Source organism: Empidonax traillii, unplaced genomic scaffold (genome assembly GCF_003031625.1).
Source record: "Empidonax traillii isolate 1590-97213 ecotype Southwest subspecies unplaced genomic scaffold, ASM303162v1 scaffold781:size518241, whole genome shotgun sequence".
Taxonomy (NCBI): Eukaryota; Metazoa; Chordata; class Aves; order Passeriformes; family Tyrannidae; genus Empidonax; species Empidonax traillii.
This window is the reverse complement of record NW_020955974.1, coordinates 37,923-59,760: the sequence shown is the minus strand read 5'-3', so window position 1 is coordinate 59,760 and position 21,838 is coordinate 37,923. Positions and strand designations below refer to the sequence as shown.

General features: G+C 40.2%; 1 protein-coding gene across 1 annotated transcript in view; it reads right to left on the bottom strand.

Annotated features, from left to right (window-relative positions):
- LOC114066587 (thyroglobulin-like) overlaps positions 1-21,838 on the bottom strand; it is a gene marked incomplete at its 5' end in the record, with an annotated part of 129,421 nt that overhangs the window by 70,333 nt on the left and 37,250 nt on the right. The window contains 6 exons of the mRNA XM_027901380.1: positions 2,820-2,913; positions 6,377-6,599; positions 7,685-7,849; positions 8,891-9,030; positions 17,947-18,010; positions 20,265-20,408. Coding sequence (XP_027757181.1) covers positions 2,820-2,913; positions 6,377-6,599; positions 7,685-7,849; positions 8,891-9,030; positions 17,947-18,010; positions 20,265-20,408 — 830 coding nt within the window. The remainder of the gene's footprint in view (positions 1-2,819; positions 2,914-6,376; positions 6,600-7,684; positions 7,850-8,890; positions 9,031-17,946; positions 18,011-20,264; positions 20,409-21,838) is intronic.

Below are 21,838 nucleotides of genomic sequence, written 5' to 3'. Positions count from 1 at the left end.
GGCTGGTGGCCCCTGCAGCAGCAGCAAAGTATATCTGGGGTTGGTTCTCCCTGCAGTTAGAGGGCAATGGGCTCTGCTGCTGTTATTTTCTGGATGGAGCTTAGCTGAACACAGCAGCACCATCTGTTCTGGCAAAGGATGTCTCCAGCAAAAAACATGACTGGCTGTATAGGGGAAGCAGAAGATGGCTGCAATGTCCTGAAAAATTATGGAATAGGAGACAAACAACCCTCAGCTGCCCTTAATTTTTCACAACTGTGCACACTCGTCGCTTATATATCTGGTGAGTCACTTCAGGGGCTTCTTGTGAACATGACAACGTTACCAAGAAAACCCAAGAAATTGCAAGCACTGAGACATGCTGCTTTTTCTCATGAACTTCTCCGAATTGAAATTGCCTAATTTGCAGTGCCTTGTCTGTGGTTCCCATTTCTGCACTGCATGCAGCACAGAGAGAGATGGGGGTAAAGAAAAAAAATGAAATAATCTGTTTTCAGATGGAAACTCGTTCTGAAATACAACCACATTGAGCCATGTCAGCTAAAACAGTATTAACCATCACACTAAACCTGCTCCATCCCCTCAGTTCACCATGTTTAAGCCTGAGGTTCATACTAAGCATTTCCTAAGTGTCCACAGCCTCCGTAGCACCATGACCTTCAGCTGCCCTGTAAAGTGCATATTGCATCATTCTGAGTGACTTTACCCAATTCTACAGTGATTAAAAGCTTAAGAAAGGTTAAGACAGGCAACAAAATTTTGAAATGGCAAACCAAAGCCATTTGCAACAGTTGCAACAGATATATGGAGCAATTCAGGGGAAGATTTAGCACTGGGACTGTGCACAGTGTCAAGTGTATGGATGTAGCATTCCCATTTCTAGTCTGCATCCAGCAATGGGAAGCCTGGCAGCTCCATCATGGTCTCATGACTGCAAGGTCTTAGGTTCCATGAGCAAACCCTAATAGGGGAATGAAGTTCAGCAGCCACCAGGAAGCTGCAAGTCAACTGAAGTCTGAAAAGCTTCATAATATTCAGAACCATCTTCTCCATCACAGAATCACAGAATGGGTAATGTTGGAAGGGACCACCAGTGGGGTCATCTGGTCCAACCCTCCCTGCTCATCCTTCTGTAAAAAACACAGGGATAGATTTAAACTCTACCAAGCCAGGCAACCTCCAGTGCAATGGGGATGATGCACTAAAGATGGAAATAACACGTGCAGAGGATGGGGTAACAGGAGAGAGGGTACACTTTCTATTCTTATTTAGGGGAGATTTTAAAGTCTTGATCTTACAATTAAATTCTTCCTAAACAAAGGCAAGGCACAGCTTTGCTTTGCTAGTGTGACATGTGGTGATGATTATTGATGGAAAAAAGTCAGAAGTGTCAGTTCAATTGTGGGACTTGTAGCTATGGAAGCAAAATGAAGTGATGTCATTCACCTTCTTCACTGCTTGATACTTTGAGAGTCCTTTGGTGACAGGCATCAGTCCCTGCACTATGCTCTTGTTAAGGCTCGAAATGCTCCTGAATGACCTCTGCACTCACTGCTTTTCAAGAGATTTTGTATTCAATATTTACTAGCTGATTTAAACCTTCCGTGGGCTGAAAATATATAACTATAGCTCTCTGTAAGGAAAAAATAGAGCTCGCCACAAAAAGAGACAGGAAAATGCAATGCCTTCTGCTCCCAGCTACTTCTGCAAAACCAGAAGTTTTAGTTCTCTCTTGGGCTGGACTTCTGCATGGGAAACTGATCGACTTGATTGGATCAACTTCTACCTTACACCTCTACAAAAGAAGAATTCAGTTCACAGGACCGCCAGGAGAAGAGACAAGCCTATTTAGTCTATGAGATGGTAGAAAATATAATGCTTTCAAATAAACTATCTTGGAAGCAGCTCTTAAGCACAGATGGCAAACTGCCTGGGACAGTGACCTGATGGTTTCAATAAGCGGTGACTGCACTCAAGGGAAAATGACAGTCTGATGCTGCAAGGAAAAGACAGACTGCTGGTCTCTCTGATGATTAAAACGGGCCTGCACAGGACTCTCTGTGCTGCTCTCAGATAGCTAGACCAGCTCTTTCCAGACATGAAGTATGACAGACTTATAAATTTCTACTATAACTACCATCACTTTCTGAAAATTTCCAGTAGTGTGGAAAGAAACAGTTCCTGTCTCTGGGCCCACTCTTCAATGGGATTCACATGTTATTCAGTATCTTCGTTCCCAGCCCCCCAGGGGTTGGCCAATCATTTTAGCTCAGCTTTAACTTGAAGCTTTCTTTTATATCTGCTCAGAATGAGAAAATCAAGAACTTTCCAATGACGATTCCTCATATTGTACCACTGGCCCAGTCATTTCTGAAACATGTATTTTTATGCCCTGTGAGCTGGCCACAAATCTAGTACTGCTTGCCACTCTCATTCCTCAACAGATCTCCCACAGATGTCAACAGGGGAACAGTAAATATGAGGATGAAAAAAAAACATCAGCAGCTCCCTGACTGGTGGCAAGTGTTGATGTATTGTCTTGCATTATTGGCTCCCAGACAGTTGGTCTCATTGCGGGAACACTGCCATTTCTGTCCCTAATTTATCCACCTTTGCCCCCATCTTCTTCTTGTACTTTGTTTCCCTCTTTGTCTCTCTCTTATTTCTAGTTTTTAGACACCTGAGTGCCTAATTCAACTTTGCAGGCTCTGTGAACACAGGAAAAACAACCACTCATGTCAATTAAATGTCCTTTGAAAAGAGACAGTCCTCAGTTACAAAAAAAAAAAAATAAAAAAATCTACTTTTCTCCTACTTACAGAGGTGGCAGGAACAAAGATGTTCAGATACAGGCAGTCTTCACTGACAGACTGTGACGGGGCCTCTCCATCTCCTGGCTGCCAACACGCTGCCCTAGAGACACCAATTGAGAAAGTTACAGTAAAAAGGCTTATACTCTTTCTCCACTGCTGACACTTGCTTATATTTTGATGCATTAGCTTAATAAAAGAATTAAATCTGCAGATCTCAATTGTGTTTAAAACTTTGCCCACCTATATGTTAATAACAGGTATGTAGGTTTGAACACACACACACAGTGCATTGTATTTGTACATCCAGAGTCCTCCCTCAGAAACCCTGACCCATTTTAAAAAGCTAAGAACTTGAAAATATGTTTTCAAAAAACTCACACTTTACATAAACTGCACAAAATTAGCTGCAAGGGGAGCAGAGCTGGGGGTCTAGGCACAGATTTCCCTTGCTACTGCCTGCACACCTATATGATCCATTCTTCTGATGAAATGTCAGTTATTTGTTTTAATTTCTAATAGTCTGTGGGCTACATATATTTTGATCTATTTTCTAATGGTCTGTGGCCTCCATTTCTTTGTGTTTAATTTATTTTCTAACGGTCTGTGAGAAAATACAGTAAGTTTAACATTTTAATGCATTTTTTAAATCTCTGCTTTAAGCATCAGAGCAGACCATTAACAGTGCCAATCAGTGTTAAATGTGACCTTGCAATAGGAGTTCAGGAGCCAGCCACGTACAGAAAATCATTCTCTGGCCATCATCTGAATGAGAGTCATATGCTCAAGCACATCAAGCATAAGAATCAAGTGGATGATCCTTGAAGTTCAGTAATAAGCTACTTTGAAGCCAGCTCCTTCTACTTTACAGCCATATTTGTATCAGACAATGAGTTATCGAAAAACTTCACAATTTATTAGAGAATAATAAGAAAAAAAAAGGCTATAGAAAAGATGGTAATATTCAGAGAATTATTTCTAAATTATTATTTTAATGCCATTGGAAAATTTTGCCCTGAAGGTGGAAATTAATAGAAAACCACAAGGAAAATGACCAGATTTAATGGAATTCTACAATTTTTTTCCATAAGGGAGATTCCTAGGACAGTGATATCACTCAAGAGCTTTCACACTGACATGGAGAAGCACATCATCTCCAACCAAAACTGCTAAAGCCACTTTAGGCAGAGAAAATACGAATTCCCAGGTAGGAACCCTGCCAGGACAACAGGTCTAACACTATTAATCATACAACTTTCCACAGGGCAGCAGGAATCATCACCCACGATGACAGCTGGTTTTTTTGTCCGGCTCTCAAGAGTTCCTCATGCTGGGACCGACTCCAGTGAAAGGCTGCCACCTGCTGAGGCAAGGCCACAGCTCTTCCAGCAGCTGGAGACTCCAACAGGTGGATGGGGGTTCTGGTTGGTTTGGGTTTGGTTTTTTTAAGTATTTTTTCAGGTCCAGGCTGGTAAATAAATATTTCTCTTCCATCACTAATAGTACTGTGCTAATGTGAATTTCTTATATACAAGTATTGAGCAACATTAATATAGAATCCTAAAAAAATCAACACTTTCTATACATACAGAGAATGAGGTCTCTTCCATTCTACAAGGGCCAAGTCAAATAATTATGTTTTTAATCTTAAATTAATAATAGAATATAATGGCCAAATTCTTCACTGGATTAAGAAAGCACTGTGAATTCAAAAGATAGGAACAGATTAACTAAGGTCCCTAAACTGTTTTGAAAACCAGCCAGGCTGCTCATTGCAACACCAGGTCTTCAAAGGGAGACCACAGAGGCAGATAGGTCTCACCAAAACCCTACAGACACCACACTGTGGCTGCAAAAACCAAGATTGGTGCTGTTTGTGCTAATTTAACATCACTGTGAACCTGAGAAAGCAAAAAGCCACGTCCCACCAGACCCCTCCAATGTACATGAGGTTGTGGCTACTGTGGTTATGCTGTTAACACCTCTGCAGGTCAGGTGCAACCTGGAGGACAAGATCACCACAGGCCAGATGCTCTTTCACTCCCCAAGAAAACAAATGCCACATCTCTTTTCACTCAGTTCATCAGAGACGTTGCTAGAAACCTCTGGAGACAAATCCTGAGTAAAGGAGGGACCAAAGAGATCCCACAGAGCTGATAGGTGTCTAGATCTGTAGCCTCAGGGTGTGTTTCCACCAAAGGAGGTGGTGATTCATGTCAGGCCTGCAGGCCCTCATCCTCCCAGATCCCTTGCAAAACCTCTCATTTCCTTAACCATGAAGCTCCTGGTCAGATTCATTTGCTCAAGTAGTTCATCACTAACCACATGAGGACCACTCTTGGTGCCAGGAATTGAACAGGACTGCATGGCTCAGTGGGCATAATCTCAAGAGACCTCAGCTCCATATTAGGTGCCTGGGGAGCTCTTGAGTTACTAAACCTCAGCTCTCAGCCCTAATTTCTTCAAATTCCTCTACAGAATGTTCATGTAGACCTTCAACAAGCCCTTCTGACTGTTCTGCATCTTCAGTCTCCCATTTCTTGTTTCTGTCATTATTTTTTCCTTGCAGGTATTCATGAAACAGTCAACAGGGATGCACTCCAAGAAAGACCCTATAAAAAACACTCCACTTTTGTAGCTTATAGCTTGTTTCTTGTTGTTGTTGCACTTTTATTTGCTGTGGAGTTTTTGTAATCCACTGTCCTGACATGTTCAACAGCACTGGTATTCTAAGCAGTGTCACCCAAACCCTCCTTCCTTTAGGAAACACATTTTCAATTTGTCATTTTGTTTCCCCAATGCAACAAAACTAAGATTCCTCTTGTAAGACTAAATGAACCACAAACATGTATGCAAAGGTGATGTCTTTAGAGTGCCTTCAACCTAAACTCACCAAACAGAGGTGCCTGTACAACCCTGGAGAGCCAAGGCCAGACAAGGCAGAAACATTAGATACAGGCACTTAGGAGAAATTTAGCCCATCTGCTAATACAGTTCCTAGCACTCTTTCCATCTTAAGGCATTACCTAAGCGTTTATAACTTCTGTATTTCTGTCCAAGTCATTTAGCAAGTATTTCCCTTTTAATAATTTTTGGACAGAAATGATTTTCTGGGTCCTTCAGCCCGATCTCCTGGACACAACTAGGCAGAGAATTTCTATGTGAGGGTTACAGCTTCTGGTTACACAAATGTTTAAATGCCCCTGTTTGACTAAATGTCTACAAATTTATGGCTCAGTAGGAGCAAAATATATTTGTATAAATATCATAAATACCTGTGTAAATACCATTCAGAATGAAAACGGACTGACAGCAGACAATTGGTGGGGAGTTACATATTCAAGGCGATGTACTGGAATTCGCCTTTTTTCTTAAGGGGCTTGCATGCTTTAACATACAGATGGACAAAATATTCTTTTTGCTAATCCAAGTCCCAAAGTTGTACCTATCTGTACTCTATAGGTTGTTTTGCAAGAAAGGACATGGGTACTGTGGTCGTCACTCCAGCCACTTTCATACACCTGGACGGACAAGCACTTGTGTAGGTGGTGACAGCGGTTTCTTACCGAGCCACTGTGGCATTCCAGGTTTCCACCCAAGCAGAAGGTTCTGGGGGACTGAAGCGCCTCTCTGCAAGGGGAGGGGCAGCGTATGGGACCCCCAGGAACTGGCTGATATTTCTCCATTCCGAGCCAATGCGGATCACCCGGGATTTGCCCAACAGATCTCCATGGGACGGGATGTACACTGATGGGGTCAAATACGATTCAGAAACGGGCAGGAATAAATCTGTCACAGAGGGAACACAGGAAAAATAATTTGCTTTTTCCAGTTATTACCATTTCAGAAATGAAAAGCAGCCCCATTTCCCTTAGTTTGAAACTGCTAAGTGCCCAATTCCCTTCTTTAAATGAAACAGATAAATCTTCTACTGTCTCACTATAAAATAATTCATTAAAACAGAGCTATTTCTTTCCTAAAACAATGTATTTGATAGGCAGAAACCAAATTCCAAGCCATGGAACTAAAACTGTACAGAACAAACACACAAGTCTAGCTTTTTTTGTCTCAGTCTCTGATTTTGCTGCCCTTGACAATGACAAACCCCTTTTCTCTCATCAAGTTTGAACCTAGAAGGTTCTCATTGACTTGTCAATTCTTCACAGAATGTCAGTGAAAAGAAAAGGAAAATTTTCTTCCCTCTCCCCTTATTTTTACTTGGGTTCTATTTACTTGTAATAAATGAAATAATCAGCATTACATGAAAAGAAACCAGTATCTATAAAAATTAAGGGGAATAAATCAAATGAAACTTACAGTTTCAAATAAGTACTTAACCATATAATAGAATTTTTACCTCTCTACACTGTCTATAGAATGTCTTTTTCTCTCTAAAATAATTTTCACTCCTTTAAAATATTAGTTCATTCTGTTTTGGGAGCAGGGGTGTCTGTTTGGGGTGTTTATTTTGTTTTCTCCAGGGGTGTTTATTTTGATTTCTCAGCACTCTGTGTGTTATTCTCAGAGTTTAAAAGGAAGGGCATATCATCTGCAGATTAAAAAGTTCAGGACTTTCACTACTGTTCTTGTTTGGTTTAACTGTTCTTGTTTGGTTTTACTGTTCTGCCCTTTCCAAAGCATCTTTCATAAACTAGACTTCCTTTATTATATTTTCATCAACACTAGAGGGTAATATTATGATTTCATGCATTTTTACAAAAAAAGCTTGGCTGTAACTCCACTGAAACAACAATAGACAAGTGTCTAGGAGACCTCTATATCTCTTCATGTCTAGTGAGGATTTCCTCACTCCTCCACTCACAAGAACTGTGCACAGCTGACGTCTTTCCCCAACAGCCTTAACCTGTTCTTACCTTGTCTCCTGTAGATATAGGTGGCAGGTTCTTTGAGTAAAACTCGGCAGCTGTGCCCTTGCAGGCCGTGTGTGCAGATCTGCGTGTCAGGGTAGAAAACGCATCTTATTGCTGAAGGCTGGATTTCCAGTGTAACCACTGTACATGACTGGTTCTTTGAACAAGCTGTGAGGTGAAACATGAAGAAAAAGAGCAGGTAAAAATGTATCCTCACAGTATTTTGTATGACACTATGCTTAAAAGAAGGGTTTTACAACAGGTGAAGCAGCAAGGATATGAAGCAGCCCTAAAGCACAGTAATGGGACATAAATGTCCTCAAATTCCCAGAAAATTCTCCAAAATAGCCAGAAGACTAGAAGGTTATATTTGCTTTAAAATGGAATAACACAGCAAGAGAAATATCATCACAGGTTTCAGAAGGAGAAAAGTACTATCTAATGAGGTACTGATAACCTCATCTGAATTCAAACAGTCCCCAGGGAGCCCCAGGAAAAGGTTTCATCCTCAGTCTGTACTCAGAGGTGGGTATCCAACACTTTGCCTCTAGAAATAATCCTTCAGTTACAGGAAAAGTTAAAAAAACCAGTTAGTTACACTGCTCACCCTCACAAGGTGAGGACCATCTACTGTGGGACCATTCCACAGATCATCTTTAGCAGCAGGTGGGAACTTTTCCTTATTTCTACTGCCCTGCAGCATTTAGGATTTCCCAGTCATGTGCAGTTAAAGGACTCTTTCCCTATCTAGTCAGGCTGTTGATTAAAGCAGTTCCCTTTGCTTCATCTTAGCTCTCAGTTAAGATGCCCTCACACACCACCACTATAAGTTACTTTAGGTAGTGGTCAGTGGGTCTCTCATCTGTCTCACTCAATGAGCTTCCCTTAACTGTCCTTTAGAAAAATATGACATCATCACTTTCTTTATTTGCTACAATATGCTCCAGGTTGTACAATGCCTGGAGAAGTAAGAGACATTTGTGCCCAAGAAGTGTTAAAATTACACAATCACCATACGGCATTTTATGTCTAGTGTGTATTTCATCAGCTAAACTATTTCAGGTCCCTTCTCTTAGATTCAAAACCACCGGGATAGTATTTAAAAATAAATTAAATTAGTGTATCTATGTCAGAAGTGGGGGAGCTATTCTTGCTTTTCAGGTTCACAGGTCAGTATTTTCTGCAAAGCTATGAATGACCATTTCTTACCAGATAGGCAAAAGTCTCTGGCAGTGGAGAAGTAATTGGATATGTCTCTACTAACTTGCACAACTTCAAAGTTTGAGATGGATGAATCCACGACAACAGAGGACACATTTAAGGGTTGCCATACATCCAAAATCTCTGTAAAATGAAAAGAAAAAATAATATAACTAGAAGAATCATTAAAAACTTCAGAGGAAACTAATATAGAATTAAAAGCATTGGGGAGTTCCCCAATGAACAATGATCCTTTGCATCAACTGGGAATAAATGAAATATAATGGTTTACAAAAGTGTTCAGTTAAGAAAAAGGCAAATCTGAAGTAGCTCCATCCAGGTTTGCATGTAAATCCAACTGATTTAAATAAAAGGAACAGAGTTACAAACATTAAAGGGCATGAATAACACATAAGCTGCTGAGTAGATGCAGCCACTAAATCCTTAGAAAGCAAATGGAGCTTAATTTCATCATTTTAATTTGATTTCGTGGACAGATTTACATTAAATTCTATAAACTCTTTTAATGTCATGTAATTGCTACATAAAGTAGATTTTGTTCTATTTCATATGTACATATGCAGAAATATATATGTGTAAATATAATCGTGCATCACATATATACAAACAAGCATATTCACATGTATACATTTTACATGCATGCACATGTGTGAGCATCTACATACACTGTTGTGTTCCTCAAGAATTGTTCTTCTCTTTCACAGAATATTTAAAAAAAAAGCCACAAACACTTCTTTCTTCTACGCAAACAGAACAAAAATATCTGCAGACTCTCAATTTTGCACAGAGAAGACAAAAAAAGAAGACTTGAAAAGGAACGGGCCTTTAATTATTTTAGTTCCTTTCAACAGTTCAGTTTGTTTCAAAAGCAGAAGGCCCCACCGTGGCCACTGAGTCCTAAACAGTAGGTTGGCATTATCCTCTCCATGTAATTGTAGGGTGAGGACAGAGCTGAGTTAGCTGTTCCTTTGCTATTCCTGGTGAGCAGGTCTTGCCCTGTTGCTGGAGTTCATTTACCACACAGATGCAAAAGTTGTGAAAGTTCATTTCATTAAACTTTTCTTTTAATCTACTGAGAAATCAGTGACTGGCAAAGATGGCCAAAGTTTCCTTCCTCCCCCTCTCACAGCAAGACAGCTTGACCATAACACTCAACACCACACCAGAAACTGAGGTCTAGGGTCTCACTTGGTACTCAAACAACTTGGAAATCAACTTGGAAACCCTGGTGTTGACATACTTGTTCAGTTGGACTCAAGAACCAAAACCACACCACAGACAAGGCTGGTTGCATCTTTTCTTGAGCAAACAGGCAGGGAATAACAATGACTAAATTAGATTTCCCAATAATATTATTCCAAAGAATTCATGACAACATGGAGTAACTTGCCACAATCCAGGGCTATACACTGATGCTACAAGTCTTGGATTTTGCAAGCTAAATCTTTCCCTAGGAAGTGCAAACCTCAAGCACAAGTTATCTCCCAGAGGACAAGCTGAAAAAACCTGATGTTCTACCACCATTGCCAAGGCTGATGCCTTAGTGCTGGTCCATTTGTCATCCCCCTTGTTGAAGAAAACTTCTGATGGAGTGATGAACTGACCTACTCTGCTCCATATAACCTCCCAAACAGCCCTGTCCCAGATCAGGCTTTTGAACTAGAGGCAAGAAAGCAGGGCTGGGGCCCATGGGTCCTTTACAACCACTTCAGCATCATTCCATTCCTGTTATATTTGGGAGCAACTCTTTCAAGAGGAATGTTGAAAGTTTCCAGCTAAGTAGAAATGAAGGTTAATTCGGTGTTGCACATTTCTATGTAAAAACCACAAGCTTAGTTGATGTCACAGGGTAGCAAAGTCATCACCAGCACTCTCTTCAGAGGGAGTCTGAACTAGTCAGGGGGCAATGACCCTGCAGTCACAGCTTGACTTGTGCAACAGACCCACTGTACTGAATATTTTCTTCCCCTTAAGCACTGACTATTCAATCATTTTAGAGGAACACAGTGATTTTAGTCATATGGAGATCAGTATTTTTCATATTCTCAATGATTTCTCTATTTCAAAACATTTAATATGAGCTGTTGTACGATCCATGTCAGAAAATTTCAGCCTCTCCATCTAGGGTGCCAGCTTGTGGCATTTATTTAGAAAGATACGTAAAAACAGAAATGAACTCTGTAAGTGATGGAAAAGTAACCATTACAACCTTTCCAGAGATTGTCTGCCTGCAGTACTACCCCCCCTGACCCTCACATCCCCCCCCCAGTCTTTCTTTTCCACACTAAATTTTACAGGTTTTGTGGGTTTTTTTCTGAAAACATGAAGGAGAAAAGATTTCTTTTATCAATATAACTCAAACTTTGTTTTTCCATAACAGCAATGTTGCCATCCTGTGCTGTGTACAGTACTAGTAACTGAGGCCCTACTACTGGAACGAGCCATCTCTCCAGGTTCAGACACAAAGCTTCAAATTACCAGCTGTGGTTCTTCCAAAGGAGAGCTTTGTCTGGATTCCACTGTAAGGCAAAAAGTCTGGGTGCATCAGTGGTTTTGGAAGATATTTCCCCAGACTGACTCTCTTCCCATAGCTTCCCTGACTCACCGAGTGACCTCGGGCAAGTCTCATCATCACATTTCTCCATTTCCCACACATCAAAACAAATCTACAAAAGCAAAATAAATTTCTTGGATTTACACCTCTGACACTTGAATTTGGCCTCCTATTCCCACTTCACAAGACAAACTTCCTACTTCTACATAAAAAGATACATATTTTACCCCTTTATGTGGGATAGGTCAAGTCAGTAACATATATTTTATATGCATATGAGACACAATGGGCACTTTGCAGCCCATGTTGGGCACAGAAGAGTGACCACTCATGATGGAAACATCCTTGGTCATGCATTCACACCTGAACTACTTATTCATTGCCCCAAATCTAACAGAGGTGACCCTTGAAAAATCTCAGACGGGGTTGTTCTTTGGTTTGGGTTGGAGTATGGAGTGGGTTTTTTTTTTCATTCTCAGTCCTGTATGAAACATCCCTAACCTCAGATCAGATTTATATGCTGAGACTTACAGTGTTTTTCTTCTCCCTTCCTCTGCCCAGCTGGCTCCAGATGCAGAGAGATGCAGAAACACTAATGCTTATTTTAATAACAGAGTGAAACCCTTTAAGCCAGAGACGTGCATGGCACCACTGTGGACCCTGCCAGCCAGCAGAGAGCTGCAAAAGAGATTTTGGCTGTTATTTGCTTCCTTCTTCCCTCCTCCTGGCCGTGGATCCAGCAATGCCCATAGATCCCCACTTTCCATTGCTGATCTAAACTTGACTTGTGTAGAAACTGCTCTCATGAGGCATCGAGCTACAACCTGGCACTGTGTACTGGGAATGCACAGTGCACCTGATGGGCTGGAAGACATTTCTGCTTTATATATAGGTTAAGCTCTGACCTTCCAAACCACATTTTGGCAAATGCTTTGATTGGATAATTACAGACCTCTGAATCCATCCAGCCCTGTAGCTTTTACTGCAAAATTATAGATGTCCCATACAGAGAGCCTCTCTCTTCCAGATGTTCTTGTTTGGGTAAGCAAGGTTTAAGACTGGATTTGCAAAAGGACTCACGCTGGCCTTACTCTGTTCCCACTCCATTTATAAGATCAGAAGACTGGAAAAGATTTTCTGGGGACACAGAGTTCAGCCTCCCACTTTCACAGGCAATGAAATTTTAAACCCCTTAAAATAAAGTCAACAAAAGTTTCACCACTGACTTCAGTGGAAAAAAAGAGGCATCAGTTCTGAGTTTGCTGGAAAATTTAACATTTTATATAAGGAAACAGATACAGAAATACAATAAAATAACAAGTTAAATTTAAAAGAAAACTCATGAAGTTGAGGAGGTTAATACAAGCTTAAGGCACATAAATCGGATCTCTGGGTTCAGTATGCCTGATTTATGTTTGAAAGACAAGTTCTGATCTTAGTTCTGAGATTTGTAAGCCATATTCAATAGTCCTGACTCAAGCCCAAAACATGCTTGCAGACTGAACTCAGTGTTTTATATTCCCAGTATTCAGAGTATTTTCCCAACAAAGACTGCTAACCTGTCTATATACCAGCAATCTCCAAAACCAGCAAATCATCAACTCAGAGTGGACCTGCAGAAATTATATCCTTCCTAAAATATAACTGCTTCTCATTTTTGTCCATCTACTGAGATTTGTATAATTCAAAGTGAGTAATTTCCTTTAAACTACTGCATAATAACTGTAATCACACCTCAGACAAACAGGTCCCAAAACTAACAGCTGTGTTATTTATGGTCTTTAGCAGTGAGTAATCTTGCTATATTACTGTAAAACGCAAGCTTTCTGCCTCCTTTAGGGTTGCCATAAGTTATAATAAGTGACATAGTAGTGGGATATTAAAACTATACTACATATTTATTCAGGTTTAAAGCAAGCTTTTTTAAAAAGCCTAAAATCCTCATATTTACAAACAGAATAAAAATAAAATTTAACACCAAAGATAGAGCAATTCCACACCAGAGGTCCATTTTGCTGTGGGGGGGGGCATGGTAGATCAGTTCCCAAAGATGGATAAAAAAAAAAAAGCTGTCTTTGTTTCACAGCAAAGAACTCTCTAAAAAATACTCAGCATTGTGGGAAAACAGGAAGAAAAATGATACAATTAATCACCAAAGTCAGCTACATCAGCGTTTGTACTATCAGCATCTCATCTCTCTTGAGAATGGAAATACCCCACATGCTCATACAGCCCAATGGGAAATTTATTCCCATGTTGGAATATCCCATAGCCACTGCTCAGTCCTGCCTCAAGGGAATGGCTATAAATCATTAGGGGATCACAGGAGGCAGAAACAGGAAAGGCCTAACACATCATTACATCCATGTGCCTCAGTGGTTTCTTAATTAATTACTTGATTTGCATGGAATGGGAACAGAGCCCATATGATCTGTGTACAATCCACAGTCCCATACAGAGACCACCATTTAAGAGCCACTGTCTTCTAGTCATTGCCAAATGTGCCATAGACACATCCTACTTAGAACTGAAGACAGAAATGTTCAGTAAATTTTGGATAATTACTGTATACAGTTCATAAAGCTCATAACAAAGTCAAATGTCATACATCGGGGTCACTGCTCCCACATGCACAGGGGTATTTTCAGGCTCTCCAGTCTGCTTTAAGCACAAGTACTCCTTCTAAAAATCCAGGTAACATGTTTCATAGATTGTTTTGCTTCTTTCAGACTTAATTGTAAAGACATAAAAACTTCCACAGCTCAAACCCCTGTGCATGAACTGTATGAATAACAGCATTACATATTGTAAAATAACAATACGTAATATATAATAAAAACCCCACCTTTCTTATCTCCCCTAGCCTACAACTGGCTACAGAAAGTTCCATTTCAAACCTAAATCTGAGACCTGGCTGTTTCCTCTTTTGTATAACATTCCTCCATGTTCACACAGCTCAGTGGAGTTGTTATTTAAATACCACCGTAAGTAAACCAAGACTGCAGGATGACATATGAGCATCTTCGGCACGGACAGTCTTAAAATAACAGCTGTCCTCCCACCGTTAAAGGTCACAGATCATACCTGAAACTCACCACAGATAGTTCCATACTCAGTCTCATTACAGCTCATTTTCTTCAGGGGAAAAAATGCTCCAAATGTAACAAGCTGGACTTTCCCAGTCTGTCCAGACTATCGATTTTTCAAGTATTATTTCTTAGATCACAGAAACTATGCAGAAATCACAACAGCACAGCAGAAGTACGCTCTGCTCCATGCAGTGGATGTATGGAAGTAAATTAAAGTATTAATTCAGTTAAAAATGAAAAACACACATTCAGTTAAACACACCACAGCCTGGTGATGAAGATGACTTGGAGAGTTTAACCTTGTAGCAGAAAGGCTTTTGCAAGAATACAAATTGGTAAAACTTGTCGAAGAAACGACAAATCAACAAGAATTCAGGTAAAAGCATGCAGTTCACCTCCCTCCCGCTAGAGAGGAGTGACCTGCAGGCACTGTAGAGCACTTAATTCCTGGTTTTCACAGGCTAATGGGGTATCTAATGAGTGTTAGAAACACAGAGCAGTGCTGTTGGCAATGCGAGTAACCTGGGAAAAGCCCAGCAGAGCCTCAGGCTTTTGAGAGGAATCACAGGGCTGCAAAGGGCTGCTGGATGAACAGTCTGATACAAGGCAAAGAACAAGAAGAACCTCGAGCCTTCCCCCCGTGCTGTGTCTCCCCTGAGGTTATAGCCTCACACAGAGAAGAGTCTTTTTTTGCATCTCCCTGGTGGCTGCAGGCTGCTCTATGACACAGCATGAAAAGAAGTTGCTCTTGAAAATTATTTTTGTCATTGCAGATTCGAAAGTCTAGAGATTTTATGATGATTACTTCTGGTGAACTTCTTTAAAAGCCCAGACCGGAGAACAGAAGGAAAACAAAGACCTCCCCCATCAGCAGAGCCTTTCAAAGGTAATTGAGAGTGGGTTCAGAATTACATTAACCAGCTCCCTCTGCACTCATGGGTTTGTATGTCCAGCTTGTTCCCTGACCTGATCCTCCTCCACTGAGGATAAATCTCCCTTGCTGCAGTTTTCCCTCCAGTCTGAAGGGCCTAAAGGCTGGACTTGCCAGTAAAGACTGAGGTGAAGAAGGCACCTTGTCCTTTTCCATATCCTTTGTCACCAGGTCTCCTGCCCCATTCCTCAGCAAACCCATATTTTCCCTACTCTTCCTTTTGCTACTCCCCACGTACTTGTAAAAAACCTCCTTGTTGAGACTTTTTCTGTTATTTTATGGTCCTAGAACACCTCTACCCTCTCTATTGAGAAGATCAATGATTAAAACAGGTAAAGCATCTACTTCCCACAAGGATGAAAATAAGTCTACTCATCTGGGTTTCTTCACAACATGTCGGGGCTGCAAACACCACAGATTTTGAATGGAGCAGCATCCTGACTGCCCATGGGAGGAAGCAAAGTGCTGGGCAGTGTCCTGAGCACTGCAAAGTGGCTAAATAGGAAAGGAGGCAGTCAAGTGCTCCAGTTAACTCAGCCTCTAGACTGGACATAACATTAACTTCACTATTACACAGAGCCTTCCTGCAAAGCATGCAAATCTAAGCATCTTTCTGATCTTTGGATGGAAAAAAAATTATATTTTTATATGTATATGTGCTAACATGCATACACACAGATATATACACACAGCAATGCCCTTTAAATAGTGACATTTCCTCACACTCACCATCTGGTTACTACAGAGGAGTCACAGTAATTATTCCCCCCCCCCCCCCCGCCCCATGCACAAGCATTACCACAATGTACAAAATTCACTCACTTCTCTGTTATGCCCAACTCTAAAACAATAAGTTTTCTATAGCATCTATTAATATAACATATATAATCGCCAAGAGTTTGGAAACAACGTTTTTGAAAATTTTCCGAAACCTCTGACAACACGGCACAATCTGACTTAGGCAGCCAGGCTGGTACTTCTACTATCGAAATGAGGCAGAACAAAAGAAGGACAGATGGTGCCCAGTTGCATTTTGAATGTGTTGCTGCACCCACTGGTGTCAGAGGCAAAATCTACAGGATACTGCTGCTAATTTGACTTCCAGGCCAGTTGTGCTCTTTGTAATTCAGTGATTTGTCCTGACCCCTGTCATTCCTCAGGACCACAGCTCTAATCTGGAGTCCTGCATCCTTGTGGGAAGGCTCTGCCTTCTTGAGTTGCTCAACCAGACCTCTGCAAACCAGAGACATCCCTGCTTGCTCTGTATTTGGAAAGATGACCTGGGAGTGGATGTGACAGATCAGGGCTGTTACTAAGGGCAAAATGACTCACATCCTGGGCCTAAGTTTTGGGCAGCCTTTAGAGTAGAAAGTAAATGACAGAAAGACCTAATTTCCTAATTTCCTTAAGTGTTGCTTAGGTCACTGTTTTCCTAGACTTAAGCAAGCAAGAAAAAACGTAAAAGAAACATGACAAAATTACTACTAAACTTCATGAGGAAGAAAGTTTTAGTGACATGGTTTTCTACATCCCATGGGAAAAACAAAGGAGTTTGCAAAGGAGCTGAATTACCCAACCTACATGCTACCCCACCACCTCTTCAAAGCATTTTACACAAAAATTACTTCTGCTTACCCATGAAGGTATGAGTTTTCCTTCTATTACATTAAAAAGATAATTTAAAAAGCACAAATTCTACTAATAAATACAAAGAGTGTGAACTTGATCATGACTGGTGGCCATGGATATGATGATAAAATGGATGATAATAAATTCTGAACTCAATATTGCAAATATCAACCATCCCCTGTAAACCCAGTTGCATATGGTTTAAGGAGAGACAGATACAAGCAGATTAAATATTTCTTCAGATCAAACAGAAAATCAAGGGCAGAGATGGACAAGGATTCTCAATTTCAGTTTAACTAGAGGGTTAAAATGAGTTTTCCAGTGACCAGTCAACCTGCTTCCATTCCATTACACACAGCATTTAGCAGCTATGCTGTGTATTTCTGGAAAGGACACATCAGGGAAGACTGCAGCTGTTGACAATTTGCATATATTTTTAGGGGCCAATAGACACAAAGTCCTGAAAGACAGCAGTTAAGTTTCATTTTTTAAGAGGATCCATCCACTTTTAAAATAACACATGTGAGTACCATAAGATTCATCACATCCATTGAAAATTATGTGGCATCCACACTCATAAATAAATGCCTTCATCAATCCTGCCAAATATTTTGTTTCAGTGACCTCATGAGGCAGTGAGTGTGGGATATTAGGTCAGCATTGCAGATATGACAATTATTCCATTTAAATGATACACAATTAATAAAAATAAATAATCACCTAAATGAGTAACCTCATGGAGAAAACAAATATTTCATAATAGTGTGATGTTTTAGCAATGTGCACAAAATAGAGGATGTTTCCTTTTATTTTTTTCCATAATACATGAATGCACTTACCTCTTTCTGGCCTGAGAGGTAAACTAACAGGTGGACAGAGGTCAGGCATGGTGCTCTTCAAGTCAGCTAAAAGCAGAAAAAAATAACACATTTGAAAACAATTATATTTGAAGGTTTAGAATGAATCTCAATATTTCCATCATTACTTCTGGGATCTGGATGTTGGATCTTCTCACTACAAATACCAAGAGTAAGGATGTGAGGCTGCTTTGCTGTCTAATCCTTTTGAGCTCATACATGAAACCACACTTCCCTAAATTTCCATCTTTATAAACATTCCTGCAAACACTTTGTGGGGCACAGTTATGAACAACTCATTTCAGTAGCTCTGTGGTTTTTTCCATGCACCTCTCTGCATTTGGGCTTCTGCATCACAAGAGACATGAGCTTTTCTCTGCTTCCAGCAAACTGGAATTTCTCAAAATAAGAATTAGAAACAATGCAGTTTCCAGCACAACACTTTCCAAATTAAAATTCAAGCAAGAATTTATTTCCATACACAAAACTTCTTATTTGCTAACATTTCTCAAAAATAATTTGCAATCACAAAAAAAGCACATCAACTTAAAATAACACATTATGAAATGTGGAGGCACGAGTACCTTCCTACAAGACTGTGGACTAAAGTAAAAAACCCTGTTTCATGCTAATGTCCCCACTGCCTACGATAAATCACTCCTTCGGATTTCACTCACTTTCCTTTTTAGCCTCAGAGCCTTTTTGTTCCTTTTCCTGGTTCCCAGACCTCAGCACAGCAGCACAACTGATACAAATTTTTGTCTGTAAATATCTCTATTTGCATGAACATCTGTGCCTTGCTGTGTGTCACGGTGGAAACACATCTGAAGCTCCCTCACTACATGAGGAAACCTCACTGTCCTGACACTCCCCACTCTGCATACACCCCAGGCTCCCCTTCGTCATCCCTCTGTCCATCAAGTGAGAAACGCCCTTTATTTTATTTGGTTCTTTGCAGACAAGAGGAAAAGGAATTCTAAGAACTAGAAGCGTACCTACCCCTCTGCTGTCTGCTCTTCACCTTTCTACCATTCTTCACTCTTACCCCTCCTTCCCTCTCAACTCCCCCTGCCACCAGGACTCCTGCTTTACTAGGGCTGTTGTTCCCCTTCTCTCAGTGCTAGATCCTAAGCCCATCCATCCCTGGCTTCTCTAGTGCTTCCCAACTCCACGTGTCTCTTACCTTTTAACAAGGACTGGCCCACTAGAGGAGGACATGGATGTTCCAGTGGGCAAAGAGCCAGCACAGGACTTGAAAAGCTCAGGATTGAGTTCATATTTCAAACACTTAAGAGTGTGAAAGAAGGTTTTCTTCATCAACACTGTAAAATTCAGCATATTGCCACGATATCTGATCTATCTCTACACAGCTTTAACTGGATTATCTTTCTATCACATGCCCTGGACTATATATATGCAGACTTTGTGCCTCTCTTGTAAAAGCAGAAAAAAGTACTCATTCATTTTTTTCCCTGATTCTGTCAACATCACCAGACCTGCCCCCGTGGGGCCTCTCTGCTCTGGAGTTCAACAAGGCTATTCCTATGGGACTAAGGTTGTCCTCCCATAAAGGGGGACACAGGCAGGCAGGCAATTGTTTTCCTTATTGTTTCAGTCATGGGAAATCAAAGCTGAACAAAGTAGAACTAGATCTGCCCAAAAGAAGTGTGACAAATGAGAAATCCATTTAGTTTTCAATGAAGTAATGGAACTTTTGTTTTGCTACGGAAAATAAAATCCGCTTTGACAAAGAGTGGTTTTGATTCCTCCTGAGGAAATAACCCAACATCTCATAACTGCTCTTCTGCTTAAACATGTGATGGCTTCTTACTTCTTGAAAAATACAGTCCTACCCTGGAATCTGGTCTTGGTCTTTTCTTTACCAAAACAGCCAAAAGTGCATCTTAAATTCTGTAGCAAAACCAAACCTTTTGAGGTTATGCATCCACACAGATGGTAAAACCATAAGCCCAGCAGTGAGTGAGAAACAAAGAATGATTTACTGACCAGGACTGTGCAGTGGGGCAAAATATAGTTGAATTTTAACATTGGCCACAAGTCTCCCATACAACTTAAGAAATTAAATTATACTTCTTTGAGGTATTACTATTCCTTTTCTATTAAAATGGAGATTAAACTGCACTTTTCTTTCCCTTCCACATGTTTGTCTGTCTTGTCTATTTGTAGTCCGTGCAAATGGGTCCTACAGCTGGGAAGCTGGAATTTGTATACAATGAAGATTAATAATAAACTTCAACGTGCAGGAACCAGTTAGAAAGGTCATGTGTCCTGCATCACTTACCAGGCTTCTGATACCAGCCAAATGGGTGTATTCTGACTTCAGCATCTGGAGAATTACAGTTTGAAATGTGCCAAGCACTTCTTGTTTCCTCAGCACATGTCTGGATTCCAAGGCTGTTCAGAGTCACGCACACGATCTTTCCACCTGCCAAGGAAATAAATTGTTATAGAAATTATGAAGAAAATTTTCCTCTTCTAGATAGTTGTGAGGAAAGAGAGCACAGCATGGTTCCACTGAGTGCTAAATGAAGTTCAACTGACTTAGAAATCGAAGGCAGGAAATACCTAAAATGGGCCAAGTAGCTGAAACTAGTGTTGAAAAATCCCAATGAATTCCGTGTGAAGGAAGGTGGGTACCAACATTATTAATCATTATAATCCAAGATCACAGAGCATTTCCACTGAGCAAAGATCAGGAATCTTTGAGTAAGCAGCCCTTTCAGGTTAATGCAATCCTTGAAATTAAAAATCTGCATGTATGTTGAAACATGGCCACAACTTACATCAAGATAAAAATTCTGTCTTTCAAAGACCTAGAGTAAATATTTTTGTTCCTGAAAAAAAAAAAAATGGAGGGTTTCAAACACAGCTAGCAGATGCACTGAAGATTTTAGCTCATGTTAAAATCACTACTGAAAGTTCTCTTTACTATTCAAGTGCCAGGACTGGACATCTGAAATGTCACAGATACTTAATATCAGATAAACTAAAGAGGTGTGAGTTTTGTATTTTGTATGTTTGGTGCTTTAAAATTCTTCCTTTATTTTAGAACTATTTAAAGAAACTTAAAGCCACATTAGGTTAAGACTTCAAATTTCATATAGTCATATGGAGGTATGAAAACTGTCAACTATTTTTTATTGCCATCTAAATTGCCATCTAAAATACATCGGATTAATTTTCAAGTTATTAATTTTTTGACCAACTGGAAATTTTGTCTGCTCAACAAAAACATGGAATTAAAAATATATATTTTTGAAACATTTCAAATTCCCAAATGAGTTGTAAAGCCAGCACACCCTAAATGACCTCAGGGAGAGTTGATTAGCACAAAACTCTTCCAAAAACAAAGTTAGACATTTTAGTGGCCTAAATCTGAATGTGGAATAAAGTACTAAAATCTATTTCTTTGACCTGGGTGGTATCCAGTTCTAAACACCAGCTAAAGACTTTCCTTTACAGCACTTCCTTTTCAGTCAGTGGAGAGAAAGAAAAGTACCTCCAGAACAGGATTCAGTCAACTAAGGCTCTCAATGAGTTGTGTCTATACATCTCTCTGCTGACTAGAGACGAAGCATTGAGTGACAACACCCCTTAACTTAGCTATCCCACGGGATTAAAACATTTTTGTTTGACTTTTTAATGACTTTCAAGTCAAACACACTTCAAAAGATCTGATTTCTGCAGGCTAACAGAACTCCTACTTGAGACTTCTTAAGTAGCTAAAATCCTAAGGAGGAACAGATGGGCAAGCTCTATCCAAAACCAATCTTCCTCAAGCAGAAGACAAAAATTTGGGAGCAGAGAAGTTCAGACATCCAAGAAAGCCAAAAGGCTCAGCTGTCCCAAAGTATC